The sequence below is a fragment of the Eleutherodactylus coqui genome, chromosome 3 (assembly GCF_035609145.1).
Source record: "Eleutherodactylus coqui strain aEleCoq1 chromosome 3, aEleCoq1.hap1, whole genome shotgun sequence".
Taxonomy (NCBI): domain Eukaryota; kingdom Metazoa; phylum Chordata; class Amphibia; order Anura; family Eleutherodactylidae; genus Eleutherodactylus; species Eleutherodactylus coqui.
This window is the reverse complement of record NC_089839.1, coordinates 47,204,524-47,219,977: the sequence shown is the minus strand read 5'-3', so window position 1 is coordinate 47,219,977 and position 15,454 is coordinate 47,204,524. Positions and strand designations below refer to the sequence as shown.

Genomic DNA, 15,454 nt, shown 5'->3' with positions numbered 1-15,454 from the left:
GTCGCAAACGAGTGTAATTTTTTAAAAAAAAGTGCATTAACATACAATTGCAAGTAAACTCTTATAAACTTGCTGTGGGTCCGACTGTGTTGCCGAGGTTCTTAGTACTTTGCTTTTGGTATTGTTTTAAAGCCCTCTATAGTTCTCGCCTGAGATGCTGGCTATAGAAATGCAAGCTGGAGTGAAGACTGCTGGTATTTGGCGTCTCCACTTCAGCATCCGGTTTCTCACATTTCCAAATATACGTTTTGTATTTAATTTACTTATTTTCATTATCTCTGCTTTCTGTTACTCAATAAGAACGTAAATTACTTCCATTACAATAAGTTTCCACCTAGAAAAAGGTTTAATATAACTTAATAACCTGTTAAAGGCACGTAGTGCTGTAAAATATCAGTAGTCCATTCAATTCAGAATGCACTTGAAATATACATTCATTCAGGCATCAATAGAATAGGAAATGAGCCCAAATTATTAAAATTAGGCCCAATGCCCACAGATGGAAATTCCGAAGCGAGATTCCGTGCGGAATTTCCGCTGTTGCTGACAGCCGAGATTTGACCGTGTGAAAACTTGCACGGTATTAAAAATCGCAGCATGTCCTATTTCTGTGCCGGTCTCAGAGGCTCGCACAGAAATTTCACCGCTGTGCTCTGCTCCAGCCGGCAGATCGGAGAGAGAGAAGACACTGGACAGGTAAGCGAGAGGTCAATGGCACGGATCGCATCCCGCTGCGTGAATCTCGCAGTCAGAATCTGTCCGTGGGCATGAGGCCTTGGAGCCAAAGTTAATGGTAAGCAAGAAAGTTATAAATGGACAGTAGAACCCATTCATAAACTCTGGATAGAAGTAGGCAAAGATTGCCACTGTCTTGCTTTATTGTTGTCCCTGGGCCTAGACAGGGTAATCGCCTTGGAAAGGGTGGCCCTATACTTAAACCTAGCCGTTAAAAGTCCTAATGGAAACCATAACTGCAAAAAAAAAAAAATGCGCATGCTGCTAAGGGTTATATGATGATTTCTCTTAATGAGACGGGTATTTTAAGCTCTGTTCTAATTTGCTCCTGTGCACCTAATATACGCTCCTCAACATTGAAATTGCAACACAAAGAAGAAAAACTCTTTAAATTCTAGAAATCGCAGGATCAATAGGCGTGTTAATGATATGCAAATGATGAAAAAATGGAGACAAAATTAATCAAAACATCTTGTTTAATTCAAACTAGAGTATGGGTGCTAAGCACAGAAATACACACTCCCCTGCCTTGGCATACTATCAATGGGGTTATCGGTTGTCTGAGATGTTCTGCCACACTGAATGCATTTGAGCACGCAAATCATCATGATGCGCTGCTGGCAACTTTGGAGTTGCCAACCAATAAAGATTTTTCTCATTTGAAGACAAGTAGTGCATATAGGCCAACCAGGCTGCCTTCACAAGCACAAGCAACATGTGGCCTGGTGGTGGTATGCTGAAGAAGTGTTCTTGGGACACTTAGAAGAAATGGCCTTACCACTTGTTCCAGGACCAAATCAACAGAATGCTGAGCTGTTACACCAGAAATGAAGGGATCCGTGTACCGTACATTATGCCACCCTACACCATGATCCTGGGAGTCAGACCGGTATGACGTTTTTCTGAAGACCCCTTCGTGGCGTTGCAGACATTTTTTTTTTTCTTATCTCTTTTTTTTGTTCACATATACACGTACCGTATGTTTATCCTCTTTTTTTTTTTATTTATTTTTTTTGTTTGTTTGTTTTCCTCCTCCTATTTCCTCTGCATCGGTCTTCTTACGCTTTTTTACTTCTCCCCCCCCCCCCCCCCCCCCCTCTTTCTTTTCTGCCTATCTCAGCAGCGTTACTGATGAAGGGGTTCCATCCCACAATATCTTACTGCTGGTTTTAATAACCTCTTATGGACCAGACTGTTTTGGTCCTAAAAGCCCAGCCCCTTTTTATGGATTTTACCTATGTGGTGGTCCTACTCCTGTGGGGGTTTTTTTCCTTCAGATACCAAAATTACTTTTGCTGCATTTAAAAAAAAAAAAAAAAATTTCACAGAATTTTTTTTCTGTTCAGTATATTTACCCCCTTAATAAAACTAATTTAAAAATAAAGTATGGGAATGGGTTCCCTTATTTCGTTTTGGACGCTTGGATATATAATATTTATAGTTGTGGACTACAGGGCACACATGGCAAATGTTTTTTTTTTTACCGTTTTTTTTTTTTTTAAATGGTCATGTGATTGTCGTGTCACATAGTGGCAATGCTTCAACTTTCAATTTTTTAAGTACATAGTGCTCATTGAGCGCTCTGTAGCCCAGAAGGGAGAAGCGGTTAAAAAGCACTTCTCCCTACACCGGGTCCTTGGCCGTGTCTGACAGCCGAGGACCCGACCTGCTCTCCTGCTTGATTGTGTATTTGTGGCACTTGGTTATTAAGGGGTTAATATAAGTTAGATGTCATGTCTGTCTTCTGATTCCTTAGAGCTTTGTGGCTGTTGTCCTTTTTTTTTTTTTTCTGCACAACTAGTGTATCTTGCTTGACCACGGTCTCAGTAAGGTGTACATTTGGTTGGCAGCACCTCTAAATACAAGGAGTCCGTGTCTTGTAGGCTCATGCCAGGACCTTTATTCGGTGCCATCGCCCAGGGTCGGTTTCCTCCACCTCCGTCTTTCATTTTTTTTTTTGTTCTGTCTGTTTCTCTCTATGGCATTGCCCACATTATCTCCAGACCAATCGCCGGCTATCATTTTATTCAAGACAAAAGTGAAGAGGCTTCACTTTTCAGCCTCCATTGCTGTCTTGCTCTGCGCCACGCTGGTCATTGAGAGCCATTTAATGAGGTCAATGGAAGACCTGTCGCAGGACGTTGATTTGTTTGGCGATAACTGCCATGCCGACGTGCGGGTGACTTTGCACCATTGTGCCTCAACACTTCATCTGGTTTCTGAGGTGTCATGTGGCTGAAAAAACTTGCTTTCGATCTAGCTTTGATACCCTTGAAGCTTCTCCCACATGCCACAGATTGCAGCTTGGAAATTTGATCATTTTGCATATCTTCAACCTTCTGGATTTCCATAGCCTTATAGCCTTTCCGTCTTGGTTTTGCAATTTCAATGTTGGAGTGTATGAAGAGGCACCTCCGTACACCTACACAGAAATGTACGCCGTGTCCAATCGGGTCTACATTTCTGGTATAGTTTTCACCAGCTTCTGTTGTGACTTATACAGAAATGTGCCGGCCCGGGGCTCCCATGCCCCCCTCGTGGGAAAGAGGAAGGCAGTGCAGGCAGACAATAGTTGCAAAATCTTTTCGTAAGGAAACTTTCAGCAAAATTTTGTTTGCCAGACACTGGTGTAAAGGGGTTTACGAATGTTCTTCGTTGCGTTCCTCAAGCATGTCTCAGATCAATATGTTTTCAGTTCTGCACATAAAGCCATAGCGTTTCACATGCTTGTATATTGGAGCAGATTACTGTCATCAACACGAAGCAAATTGGAACAGATAAGAGTTTATGTATAGTGCTGAAATCTTGCATATTTTGAGAAATCTACAGAGACCGGGTTGGTTCCCCTGGATTGGCGCATAACCAATGTGGTGCTAACATTCAAAAAGGAGTCAAAGTGAACCTGGAAACTACAGGCTGGAAAGTCTTACTTCTACTGTGGGTAAAATGTTTGAAGGCGGTTGCAAGAGAATCTGGATGATTTGGGGGCAGAAAAATGGCAAATGAGATTCAACACTGATAAATGTAAGGTTCTGCACATGGGCAGAGGAAATACGTGTCACCATTACACGCTAAATGGGAATCCACTGGGGAACACTGACATGGGAAAGGACCTGGGGATTTTAGTGAACTGGAAGCTTAACTGGAGCAACCAGTGTTAGGCAGCTGCTGCCAAGGCAGATGGGATCATGGGGTGCATCAGAAGGGGTCTAGGGGCACATGACGAGAACATTGTTCTTCCTCTTTACAAGTCACTAGTCGGACCACACATGGAATATTGTGGACAGTTTTCGGCATCGGTACTCAAGAAGGACATATCAGAGCTTATGCGGGCAATTAAAGTATAATACATGGAATGGGCGGACTACAATACCCAGAGCAGTTTGTCAAAATTTAGGATTATTTAGTTCAGAAAGAAGACGGCTAAAGGGCAACCTAATGGCTATATATAGATATATCAGGGGACAATACAGAGATCTCTCCCATCATCTGTTTATACCCAGGACTGTAACAAGGGGGCGCCCTCTGTCTAGAGGAAAGAAGGTTTTTACACCAACATATGGGGACTCTTTACTGTTAGAGCAGTGAGACTATGGAACTCTCTGCCTGAGGACACAGTGACCGAGAAATCGATAAGAGTTTAGGAGGGGCTGGACGGCTTTCTTGAGCATTACAATATATGTTCTATCACTGATTACTTCAGAGGGGTCGGTGCTCTGGGGATTATTCCAATTACCAGAATGAAGAAAATTGGCTTCTACCACTATTGTTTTTGGGTTTTTTTCTTTTCTTTTATTGCCTTCCTCTGAATCAACATTGTACGGTGTAGGGGGTGGGGGAGAATAGGCTGAAATGAAAAAAGACATGTCCATCTAGTTCAGCATAACATACGGTACTATGTTGCTTGCTGAACACTATCTTTAATATATGCCCATTTGCGGTGTTCTCACATTTTGAGACTATGGAGTATAATCTAAATTTATGGTGGGTGTGTGTGTAATATCTTAATATCTAATTTTTTCAGGTATGACTTCCCTTAGAGCTTTTAGGACTGTTCCACTACAGGGCGATCGCCCTGTCTAGGCCAAGGGGCAACAGTAGGTTAATATTTACCTACTTGTATTCAGCTAGGATCTATTGTCTGTTTCTAGCTTTCTTATCCCCACCTGTGGCTCTAATAATTTTGGCTGGTTTTCCTTTTACACAAGGTGGCCCATATATGAGACACTATTTAACACGCAATAACATGTTAATGGATATTTATTGCAACATTCATTCGAATCGGAGCTAAACCAGTTGTAAGGGATACCGTACTGCTTACAGGCGCATGTAAACGGTGTCAAGGTCTGTCTTCTTCACATGAAAATAGCGGAAAAGATGTTGACGCGAGAAAAGCGTATTTTCTGTAAGATTTTTTTTCAGTAACTATATTTTTAAGGTTTGCCGGCAAATGTAGAATTTCAGACCCTTTTTTCCACAGGAAAAGACGATTACACAAAATGCTATAAACACTTTGATGCAACAGGAAGTGTCGCCTGTGAGAAATCGCCAGGTAGGGGGGGAAAAACTGTTGCAGCAGTCGAAAATGAAGAGCGCGAAAGTGCTGAGTTGGAGTCCTCTACTGCAAAATAGACGTCACCCTGGAGACTATCAGCCAAATTGAATATATCAAGAACATTGCAGCATATCCTGGCAGATACGAAGCTTTGCCCATATCGCTCCCGCGTAATAAATGAAGATGATCCTGATAAATGTTTGCTGAGGAGTTTCTGAATCTGCTACAGGACGATACAACGCTGATCGAGAGGGTGATCTGGACATAAGAGGCAAAATTTCATCTGCCAGGATCAGATAAATGTCATAACTACGTATATTGGCACACACAATATCCTCAGGTCCAAACTGACCATAACCAAAGCCCGGTTGAGTGGCTTATGATGGTTTGATTGGGCCCTTTTTTTTTTTTTTTTTGACAGAGGGGTCACAGGAGAAGCCTACCTGGAATTGTTTGATGATGCTGTATACCCACTTCTTATAGATCGCTACAATGTTGATGATCCGTGGTGGCAGCAAGACGCCACCACATGCCACAGTGGTTCATAGTTAACTCAACAAGTTCCCCAGCTGCTGGATCGGATCTAGAGGTCCAGAAGAATGGCCGCCTCGGTCCCAGCCTTCACACCACTAGATTTTCTTCTGTGGGGTTATCTGAAAGTCTACAGCCAAAGAACTGAATCAATTGAGGACCTGAAGCGCCGCATTGCTGAAGAATCCAATGCTGTTCCACCTGAAGTTTGCAGAGAAGCATGCGTGAATGTTGAGTTGCATCTCCAAGCATGTATTGACCTCAATGGCGGCATTGTTGACCACCTACTTGAAAACCGCTGAATACACATTTAAACAACTGTTTTAGCTGTACTTTAAATTTGCAATAAATATCAAGTTTTATAGTGTGTTAAATAGTCTTCCTATACAGGTCAGCATGTATAGTGATGTCTGAAGGTAGATTTGGTCTTTAACAGTGTGTACTTTGAGTTGAATGGACCATCTGTGTTTTACACCACTGAGCTTTTAACCCCCTTAAGCCTGAAGAGCATATAGTCTCCTGCTGGTCGTGACTGTTAACCGTTTAAATACCTCTGTCAATTCTGATGTCGCTTAAATACCCCAATCGGCCCCCTTGCGTTGAAGTCTAGACTTGGCATTCAGTCGTCATGACAGTGCAGGATCTTCTGAAGGTGCCCAGGGCTGTGGCTCATCTTGATAGACTGCCTGTCCAAATACAGTTTAATGCAATATTATGGTATTAAATTTATATCAAATATATAGAACACCTTTTGCATGTTTAAATTTAAACAAAACAAGAAAAATAGCCGTTTATCCCAAATGAAAGGCATTGTCTGGGGGGAGAAAAAATACACCATGCCAGCATTGTTTTTTTTTTTTACCTTTTGGTCAACCCGTGTTTAAAGTCCCATTTAGACACAACGATTATCGCTCAGAGGATGTATTTTGAGCGACTCTTAAGCAATAATCGTTGTCATGTACATCGTAAGATCACTCAAACGTTGAACGATCACCTTGCGCTCCGGAGGTTTCGGAGAACAAGCGGGGGGGCGCTTGTTCTTTGCATTCAGCTGTTCCCCTCTGGGAGTGCCTGGCTGTGATACAGCCGAGCGCTCCCAGCTGAGGAGGCAGAGGGTAAGCGGGGGACTGCTTGTTCTGTGCATCCAGCTGTTCCCCCGTTGGGGGCGCCCCCAGTGGACGATGCAGAAGACAAGAGGGTATGTGCACCGCTACAATACTCCTCATGCCTATTTTATTATATTGTCTGTACATCTTTTTGTCTGTTTTTAGTCCACGTCATGTAAAACGAACAAGTTTTTTGTTTCTCCTAGAAATCATGACAAATGCTGGAGAGGAAGGAATGCCAGACCTCGCTCATGTAATGTGCATTTTATCAGCAGAGAACATCCCACATTTACCACCTGGAGGCGGTTTAGCTGGAAAGTGAGTATATATGATGTCTTGTAGAAGTTAGAATTCATCTGTTCTTCTTTTATCTTTTTTTTTTTTTTTTTTTCTAAATTACAAGGTTTTTTTGCTCTATTTTGATTGTACCAAAACTACAAACCTGAACAAGATCTGTACCTGCTATTCAGCTTTATGTTCCCAAACTCTTTTGGTCTAGTATAATAACTATGGGCCCCATGTGGGATTTTGTACCTGTGCTCAAAAACTGTTCATATCCACGTTGGAGGCTTCATTCAGGAAGAGGCTGAGCGGCATGATTGAGGCTCAACAGACCTCTTTATAGTCGGTGGGTTTAGTGGTGTCGTTCGTCATGTAACTCGTCTATTGCTGGCTGGCGTTCTGTTTTCTTGTCTCGTGACCCATCAGCAAGATAGAATGCTGCATCTGTGAATTAAGCCTTACAAGTAGCATGTTTTTGTTTTTTTGTTAGGTGTTATAGGCTGAGACTCCCCTTTCAAACTGCAAATGCACCAAGATCAGCGGTTTTTCCACAAGTCCTGTTCCTGGCAGGCAGCGGATTATTCCAGGGGATTTCGCTGCCAGTTAGGCATTTGCAGGGAAAATTAAGTGTTACGTCAGATGAACGAAGTCCATGTGCTACAAGGGTTTCTCAAGTCTTCTGTAATGACGGCAGTTCTCATAGAGTAGCTCTGAATTTTGAGAAGGGAGGGGGGTATTTCGAGTGGATGGAACCCCTTTTATGATGTCCAAGTAGCTCTAGTATGTGGATAGAGGTTGTCTTCATGTGGAAACCCCTCGTCTGTGGCGTCCTGATGTCTCGCGATGGTCTCTGGCGGCGCTGCGGCAAGCTGCAGTGTCCTCCGCTCTGACAATTCGGCTTCTTTCTGGTGATGGGGCTTTGAATACCCTGCCTCCAGCAAAGTGAGCGCTGTGATTGGATCGAGTGCCAACCAATCTCAGCTGGTACTCAATGAGCCAATCACAGCCCTTCAGTGATGTCATTGGCTGTGAATGATCGAGCGCCTGCTGTGATTAGCTGGCGCTCGATCCAATCACAGTGCTCGCTTTGCTGGAGGAAGGGTATTCAAAGCACCGTCACCATAAAGAAACTTGAGATGTCAGAGCGGAGGATAGTGCAGCTTGCCACAGCGAGCCGCGGACTACGTGAGTTTTTTTTTTGTTTTTTTTGTTTGTTTTTTTAAATGCAGATTAGCTAGGGGCAGGTTTTTATTGTGGAAAAGCTGTATTTCCATGTGGGATATAGTGCTGTATTTAGGCCTCATGCACAAGGGCAGATTTGCATTGCTGAAACCGGAGTGGGTGTCCACCTCCTGGATTCCGCAGCAAATACCGCCTATAGAATGCTATGTAAATGCTTCTTCCTCTACATGAGTAGAAATCAATTGCTTCCCCCCCCCCCCCTTTTCTGTACTGCAATCCAGAAAAGAAGTAGAAATGACAGGTACGCGCAGACGCCGGGCACAGGGTCAGACTCTGCTGTAGGCTCCTGCATGCTGAGTCCGACCTAGTTGTGTGCAGACAGCCTTTAACTAGACACATGCATATGCAATAAATTGACATGGAGCTCTGACCTAAACCATACTTGCACACAGTTCAACTTGTTCATGGAGCCACTAACTGTTTATCCTAAAGTTTCTTTAACCCCTTCCTAACGCAGTCTTTTTTTTCCTTTTTTTTTTTTTTTTTTTTTTATCCATCTCCACAAAAAAAAAAAAGTTTTCTGGCGACACGGCTATTGTACACGCGGGCTTGTTTTTTGCAGCAGGAGTTGTCTTTTTCCATAGTACTAGTTAATGGAACTCATAATGTATTGTTTCTAAAGTATCTAACTGCCGTGAAATAAGGGAAATCTGAATTTCACCACTTATTTTTACAGCGTTCAGTGCTGTAAAATATCTATTTTGCGGGTCCGTACAATTACAAGATACCAACTATATTGTACTGCTTGGAAATAAAATGAAATGTCTTTCACCATCCTCATTGGTTGAATGGGGCTTAAATGTCCTGCAGTTTGGGGTTGGAATGTTAGCAAGTATATTATGTTCCAGCTGAGGAAGGCCAAGGAGAGTCGATTACATCTTAAAGGAAAGCGCATAGCTGATCCCGTCAGCGTTGATGGAGCTGGAAGTGAACGTTCAGAATGCTTTTGTACCTTCTGGCTCTAACTAAACCGTCACGAACCTTTTGATCTCAAATGGGTTTTAACGTGGGGAGGTAGGAGATGTGATATGCAACTACCAAACTGCATTTTCTTCCCGCATAATTATTTGCACCCTTTCTCTATTTCTATGTTTTTTTCTTTTCTAGACGCAGTGTTATTGAAGATGTTTATAATAGGTTGAATCCACATAAAGAGAACGATGGGGTAAGTTTTACAAACTCTCTCTGACCTGTAAAATCACAACCCCTATAAGTTCACCGGGGTACGGGTGCAGGTAAAGGTTGCCCTTGCAACAAGGATAGAGCGATTATACGTTGTAAGCTTCTAAACCACGAGTGAGAAGAATCAGGCCAAACATACTGGTGTCAATATTAACTATAGTGGTCCTCTTGCCAACCCTGATGGGGCGATATTTCATTCTAACATGTAATGATGGAGTCACAATTGTCTGACCCTTGCCAATTAGACATTGGTGATAAAGGGTGATCACCATTGTTTTTGCTGAGTTGGCCCCTCTTTAACCTTTTCCAATCCACTGCCTGACGTCTAAAGACATTCTGATTGAAGGTTGTACAGCTACGATGTCGGAAGACGTCCGGCAGGCTATTCTTACTGTGGTTTACTGGCTGCTCTGTTGTCGGGGGCCTCTCCAGCAGGTCATATACCGCAGTACTGGCTCTAACCAGCAGGTGGCATCATTGTATAATGGCAGAAAGAGAAAGCTCCCTAGGAAACCCTGAATCCAAAATTGGATTGCAAAGGGTTAAAGGGTTTCCCCATAACTTGAAATTGCTTTACAAGCACTCTGTACTTCCTGGTTGCTTCAGCCAATCACTGGCTACAGCAGTGACCTTCCATATCCAGTGATTGGCTGCAGCGATCACATGTCCTGGTCAGCAGCAACCAGGAAGTACAGAGTGGTTGTGTAGTAATTTTAAGTAATGGGCAGATCCTCTCTTGCTTATTGGCTGTATATGCAGAAGATGCCAGTTCGGCATTCATTCAGTCGTGTCATAAGTTGGCCTCAGATTTGTCTATTAGAGAACTGCCATGTTTGCTGTTCCCTAATATATTTTTTAAAAGGTCACCCATACAGTTTGCTTTTCCCATCATGCCCATGTATAATTTATTTCATGAACGTGCCTGATCGTAGCTAATAAGCTATGAAATAGAGCATTGTTTGCTTGATTCCCGAAGCCTGGCTGATGGAATAGTAATCCCTGATTTAGGTCTTGTATGTATTGAGTATTTTGTAGAGTTACTTTATTTTTTATTTTGTTGTTTTTGTTTTTTTTTTTGTTTCTTGTTTTACGTACTGACTGGGGTCTTGAATCTAAAATAAAGGACCCCACTGGAACAGAGGAAAATGCAGCGCATGGGAAGTTGGTGGAAGCGCTCAGGGAGCTGAGAATTAATCATAGGGGAAATTACCGTCAACTCCTGGAGGAAATGCTGTGTAGTTACAGGCTAGTTAAAAGGCAGGGTGAAGAGTCATCATCTGGATCGACAGCATCTCCCGACAGTGCGGCCGGCGAGACAGTAACTGGAAGCCACACCCAAATGGAATAAAGTGCGCATTGCATGAAACGCCCCCTTCTCACATAGTAAATATGGGAGCTTATGTACAAACGGACACAAAAATGGGGGGTTTTAATAAGCCCTTTCAGCAGGCCACATCCAGTCCCTGGCTTACAATTTCATGTTTTGGCTGCTATCTTATTAAGCTTTCTAGGGCAAACTTTGTTGCCCAATAGTGGCATTATAGATGTGAAGTCTGGCATCAGATGGAAGTTCCCCACCCACCTCCTTTAGTACCGCCCACCTCTGCTTAAAGAGAAAACCTTCCCGTGCTTCTGATTTAGTTGACTTGATTTGTAAATTTTCTTAGTTGCTTTTTTTTTTTAGTACTCTGTATTAAGTTTGCCAGTCCCTTTAGCTGCTGCTTATCTGCTTTATTCATGCGGGGGGGGGGGGGGGGGGGAAGAGAAGTAACTGTGCAGGATTTTTTTTTTTCACTGTTGTGTCCATTGTAAATGTAGGCAGCCGATATTTATTTGGGATGATGTTTGATTTCTTACATTGAGTAATGGTGTCCGTCCTTCCTGGTAGGTGGAGATCTGTGCAGAGACCTTCTGTAATGTCACTCTGCTTGTTCTGTATTGGATTTGTATTCCCAGTTAATGTTGCCTGTTGGTATCAATGTACTATTTTCTCTTCACCTGTCGATGGCACTCTGTTATGCTAACTGCATTCAATTAAATAAATGTTCCAGTGTTTTAAAGCCGGACACCGTTTCTTTTTTACCCACACTTCTAATTGTAGTCCTCTATTGAATAGCCCATCAATGCGTATGTATTGTTACCTTTAGGGCCTTTTAGGCAGGCCGATGATTGGCTGAATGTTCGAGCGAACGTTCGTTCCCGGTCACTGCCCCGTGTAAATATTCTAGCAGTCACAACATGCCAAAATATATCATTGGTCCACGGTACATCTGTCCATGTAAACTGGTGGTTCGCTGGTGATTCAGTCATGATTGCTCCACGTAAATTGAAACCGGCATCGATCGGCTCACTAATATCGTCGATCATTACAAGCACAACGTTTTCCTGTGTAAAAGGACCTTTTTATATAAATTGTAAGAGATATATTAAGGCAACCCTCTGGGCCTGGAGTACCAAAGATGGCCAGACCAGCTTCTCTGACTGCCTGATGCGCATTGCATTAGTATACGTAATTGGTCTAAGACTCTACATCTGCTTCGATAGACCACTGTAGTGTCTTCGACTACCAATGTATTCTATGCACAGTGTGCATCAGGCAGTCAAAAAGCGGTTTAGGTATCTTTGTTTGTTCAGGCTTTAAAGGGATATTTTCACTTATTTAATGTTACAACCTATCACTTCTGGGACGTCCACCAACCCTTCACGGCCACTTACTGCTCAGGAAACGGAAACCCTATCAAGTGATTGTGCTCCAGGCTGGCAGGCAACATCACTGCAAGAAGTAGCAATGCTGATCTAACAAGCACTGTGACTTCTTTGTTCTGACATTCTGATTGGTAACTGACTGCCAAGAAATAATATGCTGTCGCCTTCTGTTATGGGGAAACCTATTTTAAAGGGGTTGTCTGGATACTGGATAACATTCATGCTATAGCTCCGTGTCTTAAAATTGCAAAGGATAGTACTTGCCCATTCTGTCGGGGGGAACCAGTGCCATCGTCCCGGTGATTGTGGTGAAAATGATGTCACGGGAAGTCCTCAAGCCTGATCAGAGGCTGCAGCGTCACAATTTGTTCTCCTGGCATCAGCGCTCACGTCCTGGAAACTATGATGCCACGACTTCAGAACTTTCACCCTACAGCTTCTGGCTGCAGCGGGCAGATGACTTCATGTGATGTTTTTTTCAGAACCATCTCACTGGGAGGGCACAGTGGCAACAGCGCTGAAACCCCACGTCAGAGGATGGGTAAGTATTGCTCTATTACTTTAAGGCACTTAGAGCTGTAGCAAGGAAGTTGTTTGGTAACCGGACAACCCCTTTAATCTCAACAGCAAAGTAGGATATGACGTTACTTTGTAAGAAATGCTATCCGACAAAACTTCTAGGTTCAGTGCAAACTACAGCAAAATGAGTCACGCTTTTGTTTTGTGTTTTTTCTTTTTTTTTCCCGTAGGGTGCTGGCGATCTAGAAGACCCATGGTAGCCTTTCAAAACTCCTTAAATGTTTTTGGTCTGGAATAAAGGGGGAAAAACTTAAAATCACGGCTCTCTTCAAACCATCGAAGAGACTCTGGTGGAGCGTCAGCTATGTAATAATAATAAAAAAAAAAAAATGGGCAAAATGAGAAATGATTAGTATTTTGCACCATTTATCGGTTTGTTTTATAACATTGTCACACTTTAGCAGTATTTTTTTGCCAGCCTCAGGATTTCTGGTCACGTCTCAACAACATTACTCCTTAACACTTAAAACTGGAGGGCCTTGTGGTGCGTTGTCTTGCCAGGGGCACCTTTGGTGCTAAAGAGCTTAGGAAGAAATATGCCTCTTTAGATGTATCGAGGTGCATGCTGATGTACGTTTTTAAAAGGTGCAGCACTTCCGAACTAAACTCCACACGCATGTAAAACACTTAATTGTATGAGACATTACTTGTTTGTTTCTTTTCTTAATTTTTGGTTCTTGGCTATTTGAAGGGGATATAAGACTACCACCACCGACTCCCCAAAATACAATTTACAAAAAATATTTCCAAAAACGGGCTTAGAAAAATGTTGTTCGCTGTGGGAGAGCATGTCCTCACTTTTAGTACTTTCACAGCATCCGGAAGGCCACATATCACTCAGAGTATAGTCCCCTCCACACCTTCAGGGTATTCTTTCCCCTCTTGATTATTGGTGCAGGTATTTTTTGTTTTTTAAGCTAAAAATCCTAGCCTTTTTTTATATTGTACTTTTTTTTTTTTTCTTTTAAGTGGATTTTTAGTGCTTTCGTTTTTCTCCTCTCTCGTATAATGGTAGCACTGTGTAATGTAGGTGTAACTTTTATTGTGTGTTTTTTGTTTTTTAATTTTTTTTTCTCCATTTTCAGAGCTCAACTTACCAATTTGAAATGACTATATATATACATATACGATGAAATGATCTATTTTAAATCTTAGCAAATAATACAGAGATATTTTCATGGATTCCGTGATTATTATTTTTTTCATTTTCTAAGCAACGGGCATGGTACACGAGTGGCTGTTGTGAGGTACTTGAAGATCATCTAATTCTATTTTTGCAATAATCTTTGATTTTGGTCGTTTTAATTATTTTTTTTTTATTCCTGTTAAGTTGTGCATGTCAGAAAATACTGTTTAAAAGCTGAATGTGGAGTAAGAGTATTTATCTTAAAAAAAATGAAAAAACATTGAAAAAGCTATTGGAGAAGAAACAAGGAATGTATAAATTGATTTACATGCTGTGGATGCCTTGTGAAATTTTTTATTTTACCCTTCGTTTCAGCAAGAATGTCGTTACATTTGTGTCGTTTTTGAGCTGATGAGTTTTTTTTGTTTTTTTTTCTTTTTACGTGAAATGAAATTCATGGTATTTTCCTGTAACTGTTTTATCTTGCTGAAATTTGGAAATCTATTTACATACTGGTACACGTAGATCCGCTATGCCAATTACTGCTTTAATTTTCCTGTCTTTTATTCCTGTGTGTTTTGTTGTCTTAGGATTACTGACTGCTACCATATTTTATTTATTCTCTAGATTTTAGGTCTGTAAGTTAAGTGTTCTCCATGATGATGCAGAGTTCTCCTCGTCCATTTGGCTGGACTTTCTTGGGTTTTATTTTATTGTTTCCGTTCTTTCCCTATCTACATGTTTTTATTTGGGGGGTGGAGGGAGGGAAAGAATGCAGAAAGGCTTGGGCAAAGTGTCCACTCTGGTCCAAACCTATAACTTCCCAGTACCATATTGTGATGTTTCATACAATACAGTGAACATAACCAACTTGTTACCTTCAATAAAGGATTGGTAAAATATTGTCGTCTGCCTTTTTTTTTTCCTTCCAACCCTTTGCCATAAATGTGAGTTATTGGCTTACTTTTCTTTGGCTAACACAGTATTTCCTAAGGTTTTTAAGTGGATTATTGGAATTAGAAAAACATAGCTGCTTTCTTCTGAAAACTGTGGCACACCTGTCCATGGGTTGTCTTGTTTTTCTGCTCCGCTCTATTAAAGTCAATGGTGCTGAGCTGCAATACCACACCCAACTGTGGACGAGAGGCAATTCTGTTTTTTTGAAGATCTCGGTCCTATTCTAATTATGGACAACTCCTCTAGGGCTTATTTACATGGGAAAGCCTGTATTTTCTTGGGGGGAAAAAAACATCGGACAGCACACAGATCCCAACCGTGTGCTCTGATTGTCATGGGAAGGTTAAAGGGAACCGGTTGTCAGAACTATGTTGGCAGTTTCAGACCGAAAATACTAAGTCATATTTAATACAGCATGGACATATCTAGGTGTAAAATAGAAAATCATTCCTG

The 15,454-nt window shown here is 41.9% G+C and overlaps 1 protein-coding gene across 8 annotated transcripts in view; it reads left to right on the top strand.

The window, feature by feature from the left end:
* Positions 1-14,948, top strand: part of PPM1B (protein phosphatase, Mg2+/Mn2+ dependent 1B) — a 111,109-nt gene extending 96,161 nt beyond the window's left edge. For 5 of the 8 annotated variants that reach the window (XM_066595556.1, XM_066595560.1, XM_066595558.1 and 2 more), the window contains exons 4-6: positions 7,134-7,245; positions 9,559-9,616; positions 10,757-11,375. In XM_066595556.1, the coding sequence (XP_066451653.1) occupies positions 7,134-7,245; positions 9,559-9,616; positions 10,757-10,981 (395 nt within the window). In that variant the 3' untranslated portion in view covers positions 10,982-11,375. Of the gene's footprint in view, positions 1-7,133; positions 7,246-9,558; positions 9,617-10,730; positions 11,376-12,821; positions 12,881-13,088 lie in introns of those variants that run through there. The other 3 variants (XM_066595561.1, XM_066595562.1, XM_066595563.1) reach the window with 3 other exon arrangements.
* Positions 14,949-15,454: the final 506 nt, after the last annotated feature.